Source organism: Chrysochloris asiatica, unplaced genomic scaffold (assembly GCF_000296735.1).
Source record: "Chrysochloris asiatica unplaced genomic scaffold, ChrAsi1.0 scaffold00242, whole genome shotgun sequence".
Lineage (NCBI taxonomy): Eukaryota > Metazoa > Chordata > Mammalia > Afrosoricida > Chrysochloridae > Chrysochloris > Chrysochloris asiatica.
Genome location: NW_006408760.1, coordinates 385107 through 400177, shown reverse-complemented (window position 1 = coordinate 400177; position 15071 = coordinate 385107). Strand labels below are relative to the sequence as shown.

At 40.4% G+C, this 15071-nt stretch overlaps 1 protein-coding gene across 1 annotated transcript in view; it reads right to left on the bottom strand.

The window, feature by feature from the left end:
- Window positions 1-9411, bottom strand: part of ZNF354A (zinc finger protein 354A) — a 27103-nt gene extending 17692 nt beyond the window's left edge. The window contains exons 1-3 of the mRNA XM_006873485.1: window positions 9379-9411; window positions 7067-7193; window positions 6032-6127 (exon numbers count right to left, since the gene is read on the bottom strand). Of these exons, the coding sequence (XP_006873547.1) occupies window positions 6032-6127; window positions 7067-7193; window positions 9379-9411 (256 nt within the window). The remainder of the gene's footprint in view (window positions 1-6031; window positions 6128-7066; window positions 7194-9378) is intronic.
- Window positions 9412-15071: the final 5660 nt, after the last annotated feature.

The following is a 15071-nucleotide window of genomic DNA, read 5'->3' as shown; positions in this document are numbered from 1 at the left end:
AGACAGACAGACAGACAGACAGATAGATAGATAGATAGATAGATAGATAGATAGATAGATAGATAGATGTAGGAATAATATATATCTATAATCTATCTATCTATCTATCTATCTATCTATCTATCTATCTATCTATCTATCTATCTATATAAAGAGAGAGAGAGAGAACAAACCACACAACTCCTCAGGTGTTCTACTCATGCTTGCACTAATCCTGTAGGCATGTTGTATGTGATACATACAGTATTTCAAGAAGTAGTGAGTACATAACTACAGCAAATAATCTGAGGACTAACCATGTAGCCCTGATTGTGACAAGACGAAGGTGGGATTTTATAACAGTGCTTTCAGTGGAACAATAAGGAGGAAAGCTCAGCTGGAGTGCACAGAGGAAATAAACAGAGGTGAGAAACTAGAAATATCAAACATAGAAACCCTTTTGAAAAGTGTTGCTTAAAAAGGAAAAGAGAAATGGGCCATGAGGAGTTTTTACTTTTAAATGGAAATAACTCCTGCTGTGGCACTGGAGGATAAGCACTAGATCGCTAACTGTAAGTTCGGCAGTTCTAATCCACTAGCCGTTCCTTAGAAACCCTATACAGGGTTGCTATGAGTTGGAACTGACTTGACAGCACTTAACAACAAAGGTCCATAAGGAGCACTGATAATTAAGTGGATTACGGGTTGGAATGCTAAAAGCAGAGGATAAGCACTGGACTGAAAACCATAAGGATGGCACGTCGAGCACACCAGCAGCTCTGTGGGAAACAGATGAGGCTTTCTGCTTTCACAAAGACTGAAAAAGCTTTGGAAATCCTATACACTACCACAAGGTCCATACCAATTTCGGGTAAGTCATCCCAACTCTGCTATAAATTTGTAAGGTCTTAGTTCTGGATCTGTTTCTCAAAGAAGTGAACTTGAGTCTTAGATTGCTAACCTCCTAACTGTTTCTTATAATCTCTTCAGACTTTTCTCTGTGTACAAATTTGACTCCAACCTTTGCTTCCTCCCCGAACTGAGCCTGGACCTGTGCTAGTTCATGAACAGGTTAAGGGTCAGAAGTCCTCTAGGCCAGGGTGATCTTGCTAATGACTACCATCCTAATTTCTGCCATCAGGTCCGGATTCTCTTCCTTTGGCTCTACACCACTGAGATTTTCTCTTCAATCTTCTCTCCCTAGGTGATTTCATTTACTCCACACCTCTCACATGAATGACTAGCCTGACTCTTCTCAAAATACTTTTCAGAGGTATTTTCAACTGCCTGTTTTAACTACCATTTAATCATCTTTCTTATGTTCAAGGTTAACCTGCCCAAATATGAACACAGCATATTTCATTTCAAATCTTTCCCCTAGGTTTTTCAGTTCAGAATGACACTGTGATCTTTTCAGTTATTCTACCACAAATTCCTAGTTTCATCTCTTTCCAAGTATAATCAAATGAAGATGGAAGGAACACACAGTCACTGTACCAAAAAGAACTGGTGTATGGTCAACCATTCAAGAGATATCTATCATATGATCAAGAACCAATAGTATTGAAGGAAAAGTACAAACTGTACTGAAGGCACTGGCAAAAAACAAGGTTCCAAGAATTGATGTAATATAAATTGAAATGTTAACAAACTTTGAAGTACTGGAGGCACTCATTCATTTGTGCCAAAAATTTTGGAAAACAGCTAACTGGTTTTCCATTCCAAAAGAAATGCAACCCAACAAAAAGTGGAAATTATTGAATAATACCATTAATATCACATGCAAGTAAAATTTAGCAGAAGATAATTCAAAAGTGGTTGTAGCAGTACATTGACAGAGAGCTGCCAGAGATTCAAGTTAGATTCAGAAGAAAATATGGAACCAGGGACATCATTGCTGATGTCAGATGGATCTTGGCTGAAAGCAGAAAACACCAGAAAAATGTTTATTTGTGCTTTATTGACTATACAAAGACATTCGACTTTGTGTATCGTAACAAACTATACAGCAAAAGAACAGGTATTCCAGAACACTTAATTGTACTTCTGAGAAATCTGTACCTAGACCAAGAAGCAGTTGCTAGAAGAGAACAAGTGTATTTTGGAGTGGTTTAAAATCAGGAAAGGTATGTACCAGGGTTGTATCCTTTTACTATTTTAATTAATTCTGTATGCTGAGCACAAAATCTGAAAAGCTGGAAAAGATTCATATTTGTGTCCATTCCAAAGAAAAGTAATCCTATATACTGCAGAAATTATTGTACAATATCATTAATATCACAGGCAAGTAAAATTTTCCGAAAGATAATTTAAAACAGCAGTAAGATACAGACAGGTAGCTGCCAGAAATTCAAGCCAGATTTAGAAGAGGACAAGGAAGGAGGCATATCATTGCTTATGTCAGCTGGATCTTGGCTGAAAGCAGAGAATATCTGAAAGATGTTTACTTGTGTATTAACAACACAAAGGCATTCGACTGTGAGGGTCATAACAAACTATAGGTAACATTTCAAGAATGGGAATTCCAGCACACTTAATTGTGCTCATGTGGAACCTGTACATAGACGAAGAGACAGTCGTTTGAACAGGAAAAGGGAATGCTATACTGTGTAGTTAGCAGAAAAAGTGAGTGTCAGCGATGTATACTTTCACCATACTTATTCAATCTATCTGCTGAGCAAATAATCCAAGAAGCTGGACTACATGAAGAAGAATGCAGTATCATGATTGGTAGAAGGCTCACTAACATAACAACCTGCAATATGCAGAGGACACAATCTTGCTTGCTGAAAGCAAACAGCATGTGAAACATTTACTGATAACAATCAAAGAATATAGCCTTCAGTATGGATTACAGCTCAATGTAATGTAAACAAAACCCCTCACAACTGGACCAATAACCAAATGATAAAGAGAAAAGATTGACATTGTCAAGGATTCCATTTTATTTGGATCCATTGTCAACATGCATGGAAGCTGCAGTCAAAAAACCAAAGGAAGTATTTCACTGGGCAAATCTGCTGCAAATGATTGCTAGGAACACCACAGGGCAGCACTCACAGGACTTTCCACCTGATTTTGATCTTTGAGGAAAGAATGGAAGCTCATACCATCAAAAGAAACATTCATACTGGTCAGTTCTGTATAGCCTGCACTTCCTTCAGAAACACACTCATGATTTTTCTTCATGGCTTCTTCCCAAACCAGAGAAGGAAGCTAACTAAAGACTAGGAAGATAACTAAAGACTATAACCTTACTGTCACGTGGTTTCTGTTTTTCTGGCCAGTTTGGAAGCCAGTCGTAATTTCTGCTAAGTTTAAGATACTAATATTCACTTCATTTTGGAAACTCACTCATTAATCAGATGATCCCAAAGTGAAATGAAGAGAACAATTTTGCTGATATTTTTCATGCCAGACTCAGTCCATACCTAATGGCCAGACTGAGGCCCCTTCTAACTCTCAACTGGTTCTCTGCTACCTGCATTCTATTTATATGTTGGTGGCTTCCTACAAGATTAGTATATTTCTTCCAAATGAATTAAGAAGACAGATAACTGTGTCTTCCATATAAAAAAAAAAAAAAAAAGGCAACTTATCAAGAGGAGACAAAGCAGTTCTGCTGTGCTAGGGCTTCTGGGACCTACACTGCTTGCTCGGCAGCTCCTTTGATGGGTCCTCACTGATGTGCATTGGCCTCATAATAACTCTGATAAATCTTCTTTCACTTCAGGGGGCTTTCCACAGGGGCTATAGTGAGATCTTTTCAAAATGTAGCCCTTGGCATGTGACCACGCTACTTCAAACTCCTCAGTGACTTTTCATGGCTGTCAAATACCAATCAAATTCTGTGACATGGTAACACAGCTTAGTGTGATCTGGTCTCTGCTTTTTTCTCCAACCTGTTCTTATACTGATCTCCTTGCTCCCTCTCTTAACTGACTGGCTTCCTTTCTCAAGATCATTTCTGAGAATTGCCACTTGATATGTCTAAACTAGGTGTCCTAGTGGCACAGGGGTTAAGTGCTTGGCTGTGACCTGAATGGTCAGCCATCTGAACTCACCAGCTGCAGGAGAAAGATAAGGCAGTCTGCTTCTGTTAAGATTTTAGCCTTGGAAACGCTATGGCAGAGTTCTGCTGTTGCATAGGGTTGCTATGAATCAGCACTGACTTGAGGGCAATGGATTTGGTTTGTTATGACTGGAATACATTTTCTCCTCAGGGAACTCTTGACCCCCAGTCCCCATTTCCTTAGAGAAGCCTTAACGGGCACTGTTGTTATATGCTCACAGAGTATTTTCTATCTTGCCTTACTGGAAGGAATTTAATTTCACAGCTCTGTGTGCATTTAGTTTATTAGCACAGATCTTCCCCACCAGAATGCAAACTTCACAAGTGCAGGATCTTGGTCTTTTTCTGTCCAATGTTGTGTCACCAATGCCCAGCAAAGAACTCATTCAGCATGTACTAAGTTCTAAGGTACAGAAAAATAGGAAGCAAGGATTTAAAACTTAATGCTGTAACTCTAGAGCCAGAACCCTAACTTAAACAGCTCTCACTTCCCAGCTTCCAACAACTCCCTCTCAAGTTCCTCTCCCTCTTATTCTTCTCAGGCCCCTTCAGAGTCCTTTTTTAACCTCTGTGGCAAGTGCTGATGTTTCCTGGGATTCTGTCTGTCACCTTCCTCCCTCACTTCCCTCAAGACTTCACATGTCACTTTGTACTGATAACTCGACTCTCCTTTTGAATTCATCCACACCTGCCTTTTACAACTGCCCACTGGCTATCTCCATCGAAGGATATTACTTGCATCTCAGAGGACAGTTACTCTACACTGTCCTCAGCCTATGTCCTTAACAAATCGACATCCCTAATTGTTTTTTTCTGCTTCCTCATGAACTCCACTGCATGTGCCTTCATCCAAGTCCTAAATACTTTTTACCTGGATTATTGCAATATCTCTGCAAAATTTCCCATCTCTAGTTTTGCCTCACTTTTAATCTATCCTCCACAATGTTTCCACAGTGATCATTCTTATAATGATTCTATAAAATCTCAGTACCTTTATGAATAGATTCTTTGGGAAAAATGAAAACATTATGTTTAAAAATAAACTTCCCTTTCACCAGCCCTCAAGAATGGGCTTATTCTTGAGCCCATTCTAAACATAACTGCTATTAGCGGTTCAGGTGTATCTTTAACTTTTTCTACTCCTTTTCTCTGTATTTACATGTATATTACACATATGAACAATAACAGCATATACCATTTTCTTTAAACACAAATGGTACCATATTGTAATGCTGTTTTGTAACCTGCTTTTGCCCTTAACGTGCCTTGGAGCTCTGCCCATGCCAGTGTGCTCTTCCTTTTTAATTGTGGCCGTGTACACCAGGTAAGGGATACACTCACTGTAGCTTAACTATTCCTTTATTGAAGACCATTTAAATTGTTTCTGACTCAATTTCTCTAACTTACCATGGACTGTATAATTCTGTTTAAACCCTTACATTATTCTCAGCCATCCACATTGTCGTGTGCCATCAGGTCAATTAGACTCAGAGCAGCCTGACAGGACAGACTAGAACTGCCCCATAGGGTTTCCTAGACAGTAGTCCTCACGGGAGCAAGTCATCAGGTAGTTTCTCTGGCAGAACTACTGGGTGGGTTTGAATTGCAGCCCTTTCAGTTACAACCAAGTGTTTAATCATGTGTCACCAACCACAGAACAGTTGAAATACCTCAGAGTTGTACCAAAAGCACTTAATGACCTGGTCCCTACCTAACTTTCCAATCTCACATCCTTCTTCATTTTTTTTTCTTCCCATACACATACTGAGTCTTAGCCAGAACAAATTATTTGTAATTTCAAAAAATATATTATATTTGTTCAGAAATCCCATATCTTGGTTTCCCCTTCCTCATTTTCTTTTGAGGATTAAGAAATTTGAAGAATGATTCTTAATCAACACCTCCAAAATGCATCCTCCTCTTTCAATTACACACTCTTACCTGCAGTCATTCCCAGACACTTCAGTCCCATTCACTCACCCAGAGAGGAGCCTCCAAGATTTTCTTTCTCTACTTTCCAGGGATCTTCTCCTTGCTGCAACAGGGAGATCACTTTTGGCTTGGAAAATGGGGGTCCTGCTCATAGACAAAAAAAATACTTGCTTTTCTTTTGACATAAAGAGGCATGACAGTACTCAGATGCAAACCACTGATCAGCAAAAAGTAAAATTTGAGTGAAAAACTCAGAGGATGTACAAAGAGCTTCTGTGGGCCCCCATAATATGTGAGGGAATATGTTAGGGAAAAGACTTAAAGAACATGATTATGTTATAATTCATTGTATGTTAGAGAAATATGGCAAACATGAAGCCTTGATAAACAGATACTACTAGCTTTCTATAGAAAAGGAAAGGTTAGATGCACAATCAAAATTTGTAAGTAGGTGGCTACAGAAAGGATTACGTGTCAAATATCTTATTTAAAAAGAGAAGAAAAAAACCAAAACATATTTGACTCCCTTTCAAAGACGGCAACTATCAGAAAACAATGGGTTATAGCCAAACCCAAGTAACTTGTGTTTGTATATTGCCCTCAAGTAAAGATTGGTTAGAAATGAATATGTATGGGGAGCATATGTGGCCTTCAAAGCTTAAAATATTTACTATGTTGTCATAGAACAGTCTACTGGCCAGCAGATTATACAATGTTCATCTAGCTGGAAAAAGGAAGTAGAAAAGGTTGAATAAAGCCATCTGTTAGAGAAGAATAAACCAACCAACCACACAGGAATCAGTTTAAAGAAATGATGCCTAACTCATGAAGAAATTTCTAATGTGCGTCTGTATAGAGGGAAGGAGATGATCATCACTACCACCCCCTCCATTCTCATACATGAAGTCATTCTAACCCAAGAAGAAAGAATGGTCTTACATTTATTTATATAGACCCTTAGGGGCAATCCATGACAAATCTCAGCTTAAGTTTGTTGATGACCTATGATTTTTATGTAGGGAAGGAGATGCTAAAATATCCCAATTTCTGATTCCTGAATCTAATGGGGTACTTTTTTTTTACCCAATGAGACCAGATTGCTGTAGTTCTCCAGCATCACATCCCGATACAAGTTCCTCTGAGAAGGATCCAGCGTTCTCCACTCAGCCCGAGTAAAGAGCACAGCTATATCCTTGAATGTCACCGACACCTGTAATGAGAAGCCATTCAAGCTCATCTGAACTACCCAGCACACAAAATAAAAAGGCAGTGGTGGTGGAAAGGGAAGTTGGGGAGAGGCAGGCAACTATTCATGAAAAACTTCAGGTGTTTTCCAAGGTTCTGAAGGCTCTAGGTCATTTGGTTAATAGCAATCAACCAATGGTAAATACATAATGCTGAGCAGCATAAAGTATGAACTGTAAAAGATGTGTAGATATTAAGGCAATACGTGAAAATGCTAATTAGGATCATCTTTCTGATAGTGGATTTGAAAATACACATTACACATTTTAAAATGTGCATATTCTTGAACCCACTATTACTATTTGTACTGTTAACAGTACACAAAAGGGAGATACAAGGGTATCTTGTGTCTGTGGTGTTTGTACTAGCAACAAAACAAAACAAAAAGATGGAAATGACCTAAATAATCACTGATGGAGGCCAGACTATATAATTTATTGCATTATCTATATGACTGAAAGCAGATTACTTCACTTAAAGATAACAGTAACAAAAATTAAAGTAGCTCTAATTTATTGAAGGAGTCCTGGTGTGGTGCTGTGGGTTAATGCGCTGGACTGCAAAGTCGATTTGACCCACAAGGTGGGTGGTTCAAGCTCACCAGCCAGTCTTTGGAAACCCTATTCAGGGTGGCTATAGGTCTGAAGTTCCTTCTGCTTTCTACCTCTTGACGGCACTTAACAACAACAACTACAACTTGTTGAATGCTTTCAATGGGTCAGGTTATGCTTTTAGAGCTTTTTATTAACCTTTAGTACAATCTTTATATGATTTCCATAATAATCCTAAGAATAAGGTACAAATGTTATCTCCATTTTACACATGAAAAAACAAATGTGTTTTTAGACAGAGTAAAAAATCTGTCTAAAGTCACATAGCTGGTCAATGATAGACTGGGATTCTAATTTAGAAAGATGTTTGACTCGACTACATACAATAAACAGCATGTCAGTCAGTATAATTTGTTCTCATTTGTGCAAAACATAAGTATCTATCTGCACAAAAAATTGATTCAGAGGTATGTATATCAAAAGGTTCGCTGTGATTTTCTCCAGATGGTGGAATTAAGAGTTTGACTTTCTTCTTTACTTTCTTTCATTTGACATATGATTTTTTTATTCTATGAAATCTTTACCATGAGCATGCAATATATTTATTATTGTTGTTGTTAAGTGCTATTGAGTTGGTTCTGACTCAGCAACTCTGTATAGGGTTTTTGAGGACAGATAGATAGATATATATGTATGAGAAACAAAGAGAAAGAGACCTGGTGTGGCACTGGGGGTTAATGAGCCACACTGCAAGGCTGTTTGAACTGCAAAGTCGCGGTTCAAGCTCACCAGCTGCTCTTCAGAAACCCTATACAGGGTTACTATGGGTCAGAATCGACTTGATGGCACTTAACAAAAACCATGAAACCATCCCCGTGACTCCTGAGATGTCTTCCCTCTGCCCTTGAAACTGTGTCCACTCCAAACTGTGTCTCCTTTAACATGGCTGCCGCATTGACTAACCTAGACAGGGTCCCTCCCTGATTCCCACAATATGGGAATAACTGAATACTGCTTGGTTAAGATCGGTTTTTAAGTGAGTGGTAAAAGAATGGCACATAATACATAAAGTAAACATATAATATATAAAGTTACAAGGGTGAATAAACCTGAAAACTATGGGTTGGAGAAGCCTGAGGAAGATGTCAGGATTCTCAGACATGGAAAGAAAAAAGAAAAGCAATTATTTCCAAGGGTAAGGAGAAAGATATGGCAAGTGAAGGCAGCAAGACCAGAAATTATTTTTTCCAAATGTGGATGTTTATTTCTTCCCCATTGCTGTAAGACATAAGGCTGCTTACCTAGCAAATTAGTAATCACACAGTGGATTGAAATTAATGAACAAAAGAGTGCCTATAAGGGAGAAAAGAAAGAGAAACACTAGCTATGGATGTGGGGCTGGGGAAGTATTCCTCACAGAATCTACCAGCCACCAGAATGGACCAACTCCTCTTCTCTTCTTAAGGATAACCCAATATAATTGTATTTATAGATGTTTTTTCTACTCTCTTCTTAAAGAATACAACTGTATTGGGTAATTTTTAAGAAGAGAGTAGAAAAAACATCTATCCATGGCAACTGAAATAGAAATGAACTCACTTGAACCCTTGTTTCCCTTTGTCCAGTAGCCATGTCCTCTTTCTGGGTTCTTCTTAGGATGGGCAGCATCTCCAGAAGGTAGATCTAAGAGAATAAAAAGGGATACAGAAGGATGTCCCTTCTGCTTTCCACCTCTCTGAATCAGTAATTCTGCTCTAATCCTTACATGTACTGAGAATGACGGAGGTACCCTCAGAGAGGAGAGTCAAAAGAAACCAGGAACTGACAGCACCAGCGAGAAGGGCTGTGAGCATCCCGGCCCAAACCCCAACTCTTCCCCTGGCTCAGGGAGTCATCAGCAGTAGCAGTAACATGTCAGACCCTCCTTTACATGATTTGGCCCCCAAAGTACCAATTAACATTGTTAGCATCCCTATTTTATACATATGGAAACTGAGGACAAACTCTGAGTAGCTTGCTCTGAGGTCACACTGCCAGTAAAGACGGCACCAGTATTCGAACCAAGGCAGCCTGCTCTAGAGCATCTGTTCCTCATTACATGACATCTGACAACTTTCTACTCCTCAGCTCTTTCCTACCCAATTTGTTTCTCTCCTATTAAGAAATCGGTAACCAAATTTTTGAGAAAATTGCTCCGGAGAAGGAAAATAGGTTTTTCAGCCGCGGGGATGGGGCAGCTCCGTTGAGGAAAGAGCAAAGAAACCAAAGACCTGGATTTTAGCCCTGGATTTCTCATTGCGGAAGACATCTGCCACCAAGATCTGATGGATGTTTTGGAGAGGAACTACATTTTTCACGCATGAACTGAAAGACAGTAGCAAATTCAGACTCCTTCGGGAGACTTGGCAGGCACTATGGCAAATAGGCCGGAGGTAGCAGGAGGGTGACTGGGGCCTGGGACGGATGTGCCAGACCAGAAGCATCCAGGGGCTGTGTCTGTAGGGCCAGGGGTGGAAGGTGAGCAGACTCGAGGTGTGTGAGCAAATCGCCCGTTGGAGACTACAAAGGCCTCTCCGAAACCCACGACAGCCGCAGGACCCGCCCCGCCTGTGTCTTCCGTACCCGGGCCACCAGCCTGTTCTCCGGAGCGCAGCGCCCACGGCCCCACGAACCCCGGTGCCGCCTCCTCTGAGATCACGGCCCTCCCTCCCGCGGCTCACCTAGCCTCCCGGTCCCGGGCGGCTGTGCTTCACCCCGCCGCCCGTGCTCCACAGGCTGGAGGCTTCGGAACTGTACAGATCGTGAAAGCAGCGTCGAGTCGGGACTACCTGGGCGATGTCTGTACCCACCTCAGGGGCCCGACGATGCACACCAGGGCGACAAACACCCCGCGCCCCAGGCGGCCCAGGAGGGGCGGGGCGGGGGGGGAGTTACTATTGAGGTACGGCCGCTAAAGCCTCTGGGAAATGGAGTCCACGCGAGAACCCAAAGATACTGGGAAGTGTAGTTCGCTGTGTTTGCCTGTGAGACAGATCCAGAAAGAACCTTATCACACGTCCAGGCCCGCGTGGGAGATCTTCTGGAGGTAGCAGGTGTTTGCCACGCCACTGCCTGTGAACTGAGGTTCACTGAAAGATAGTATATTACATCTGCACTTGCGTAAGTGATGGTACCCAAAGGATAACCCAAAAGGTCTGTAGTTTGAGCCCACTAGCCTCGCTGAGGTAAAAAGATGAGGCTTTTAGCTCCCACAAAGATTTAAAACCTCGAAAACCCCATATAGGCTCGCTAAGAGTCGGAACCAAATGACATTTAACAACAACAAAACCAGTGGCATCTAGTTAATTCCAACTATAAACCTCCATAGGATTTCCAAGGAAGAGTCCAGGTGTGGCGCTGTAGGATAGGCACTGGTCTGTTAACTGCAAGGTCTTCAGTTCAACTCTACCAGACACCCCTCAGGCACCCTATGCAGGGTGCTTATGAGTTGCAACGGATTGGATGCAACTTCATCTTTTCCTCACAGAGTGGCTGACGGGCTCCAACTACGGATCTTGTGGTTCGTAGTCCAGTGTGTATCGTATGGAGCCACAGTGCTCTGAACTGAAAATAGTTAACTTAAAAAGAAAAAAAAAAAAAAAAAAGGTTATCTGTTGGCTTCTCTGGACCTGGAATCCTATACTCTTCTGCACTGTCTTTGCACACTTCTCATATTTGCAGCAAGGCCTGTCTGGTGACTCCCCTTCTCTAACCCCTACCTTTCATTTATTCCCATAACAATTATCTTCTAAAAAGTTGTATAATGATGCTCCTTGGCCTATTGTGTGCTTGTCAATACGGAAAAGTCTTTAAGGGCAAAGATTTTATGTTGTTGTTCACAGATAACAACAACAATCTTAAAAGAAGCCAACTGCTACATCTTTCTCCTACTGAGTAGCTGGTGGGTTCAACCTCAACCTGTTGGTTAACAGTTGAGAACTTTAACAGTTGAGCACTTTAAGCTACCAACAGATCTTTAAGATTGTTTTTGTTCAGGTATGTATTTCAAAGGTATATTTCACAATGCCTAGAGCAATCATGGTTGTTTTGAGCTGCATCTTTGAAATACCATATATCTGTGAACAACAACATAAAATCTTTGCCCTTGAAGACTTTTCCAGATTGGCAACCACACAATAGGCCAAGGAGCATCATTATATAACTTTTTAGAAGATAATTGTTCTGGGAATAAATGAAAGGTAGGGGTTAGAGAAGGGCAGTCACCAGACAGGCCTTGCCACAAATATGAGAAGTGTATAAAGATTCCAAGTGCAGAAGAGTATAGGATTCCAGGCCCGGAGAAGACAACAGATAATCTTTTTTTTTCTTTTTTAAGTAACTATTTTCAATTCAGAGCATTGTGGCCCCATACGAGACACACTGAACTACGAACTACAAGATGTGCAATTGGAGTCCGTCAGACACTCTCTAGGGGAAAGGTGAGGCTTACTGCTCCAGCAAAGATTTAGAACTGACTTGACATGACTTAACAATATCAAAAATCTATGTAAGGAGCATTAGTGGCATTAGGCTGCTAACCACAAGGTCTGTGGTTCAGACTTGCCAGCCACTTTGAGAAGAATCTGCTCCCTTAAAGATTTACAATCTCAGAAACTCTGTATGGGTTGCCATGAGTCTGAATGAACTCAATGGCAGTGGGTTTTGTGGGAGGTTTGATCTATATAGTTAACACCTTAGTTAATCACTGTCTTTGTTCTTTAATAGAATGAAATAGTGCAGATAAACCCATTGCTGTGGAGTCAATTCCTACAGTGTAGAACTGTCCCATCAGATTTGCAAGGTTGTAAATCTTTAAGAAAGATTGCCATCTCTTTCTCCTGTAGATATGTTGGTGGGTCCAAATCACTGAGTCACAGCTGAGTGCTTAAGCACTCTGCCACCAAAACCAAACCAAACCAAACCTACAGACTTCAAGTAGATTCTAACTCATAGTGACCACCTTTAGCAGTCCAAGGTCTAGCCCACAGGGCCATCAGGTCTCAGATAAAGATTGTAATATATTTTATCCCTGTTTCAGAATATTTTATCAACATTTGGATATGTCCATAAAGATTCTCCCTCAATGATATTTTCAATGACTTCATTGAATTGCTTATGTTAAGTGCCAATTCCAACCCATAACAACCCTGTATAAGGTGTCTAAGGAACAGCTACCACCGACCTTGCAGTTCAAATGACTTTGCAGTCTGACACATTAGCTCACAGTGCCACACATTCCATTTAATTAATTTTTAGTTAAATACATAATGAAATTAAACTGATTTCTTTAAGTTTATTTAACTAAGCTATTGTTAGTTGTTTATATTATTTCAAGTTTGTTGATATTGTTCCATTAATATACTGGTGTAGTGCTGTTGGATAAGGAGCTCTGGTAGTGTAGTGGTTACGAATCGGGCTGCGAACCTTAAGGTCAGCGGTTCGAAACTACCAGCCGCTCCGCGGGAGAAAGATGAGGCTTTCTACTCCCGTAAAGATTTACACCCTCGGAAACCCTGTACAGGGTCGCTATGGGTCGGAACCGACTCAATGGCACTTAACAACAACAACAACAACAACAACAACAGTGCTGTTGGATAAGCACTGAACCGCAAGGTTAGTTTGAACCACAAGGTTGGTGGTTCAAACTCACCAGCCACTCCTTGGAAGCCTTATACAGAGCTTGCTATGAGTCAGAACTGATGTGACAGCACTTAACAACAATAACAACAAGACACTATATCTTTTTGGTGATTCAGAGACAGAATTCTCACCTTACATGTGAGAGACCAAGTTTGATTCCAGTTAATGTACCTCAAGCACTGCCACCACCATTCTGTCAGTAGGGGTGTTCAGTGGGCGTTTGTATATTTTTATTATACTGAATGGTTGCAGTGGAACTTCTAGACTAACACAGAATACAAAATAAGCGCTGGTGGTCTACTTACAAAAAAAATCAGCAGATGAAAACCCTAGAAATCACACTGTTCAATCCTGTGCATAGGCCCCCAAGAGGAAAGAAGCTGCCTGGATGACAGCTAACAATAACAACTATATCTTTGAAGATTATTTTCTTAGTTTACCTTGCTTGAAATTGAATTGATATGCCAAAGACTAGCCCAATTCTAAGACATTTGAGCACATTGCCTAGTTGCTTTCCAGGAAGATTTTTATGATTTATATTTCCATAAGCAGTTCTTGAGAATATGTTTCTAGTATCCTTGCCCACTCTAGATTTTTAAATGCTTTTGTTTATTAAATAGAGCAGGAGCTATTATTTTACTTTCTCATGTAATTTGATTACTTGTGAAATTAATTGTGTCGTATTTATTAACCATTTTTGTATTTTCTGATGTCAATTGCCTGTTTGAACTTTGTCTACGTTTCTATTGCTGCAAAGGTGAGAAGTGTGCAAAGATTACAAGACAGTGTGAGAAGTATACAGGATTCAAAGTTTTGGTATTATTTTGAAATACTGTGTGTACATAATGTTTGAAAGAGGAAAGTGCTTTATTGTTCACTCTGACTATAAAAATAATGCATTTTCCTGGAAAGTTTTCCAGGGAAAGGACAATTAATAAAGAAGACCGTAGAAGAATTATTGTTGTTGATAGGTGACGTCGAGTCAGTACTGACTCATAGAGACCCTGTGCACAACAGAATGAAACACTGCCCAGTTCTGGGCCAACGTCACAATTGTGGCTACATTTGAGCCCATTGCTGCTGTCACTGTGCCAATCCATAGTGCTGGGGGTCACCCTCTATTTTCTGACCTTCCACTTTACCAGACATGATATACTTCTCCAATGACTGGTCCCTCCTTATGTCTGAAGTATGAGAGACGAAGTCTGGCCATCCTGTCTTCCAATGAGCACTCTGGCTGCACCACTTCTAACTCAGATCTGTTTGGTCTTTTGGAAGCCCATGGTACTTTCAAATTCTCCTCCAACACCATAATCCAGATGCATCAATTCTTCTGCAGTCTTCTTTATTCACTGTTTAACTTTCACATACATCTGAGGTTATTGAAAATACCATAGTTTGGATCAGGCACACCTTAATCCTCAAACTACATCTTTGTTCTTCAACACTTCAAAGAGGTCTTTTGCAGCAGATTTTCCCAATGCAGTATGTCGTTTGATTAATGTTGATCAGAGTGAAATGAAGTCTTTGACAACTTCAATCTTTTCTCCATTTATATGGATGTTGTTTATTGGTCCAGTGTTGAGGCTTTTTGTTTTCTTTCTTTTTTTTTT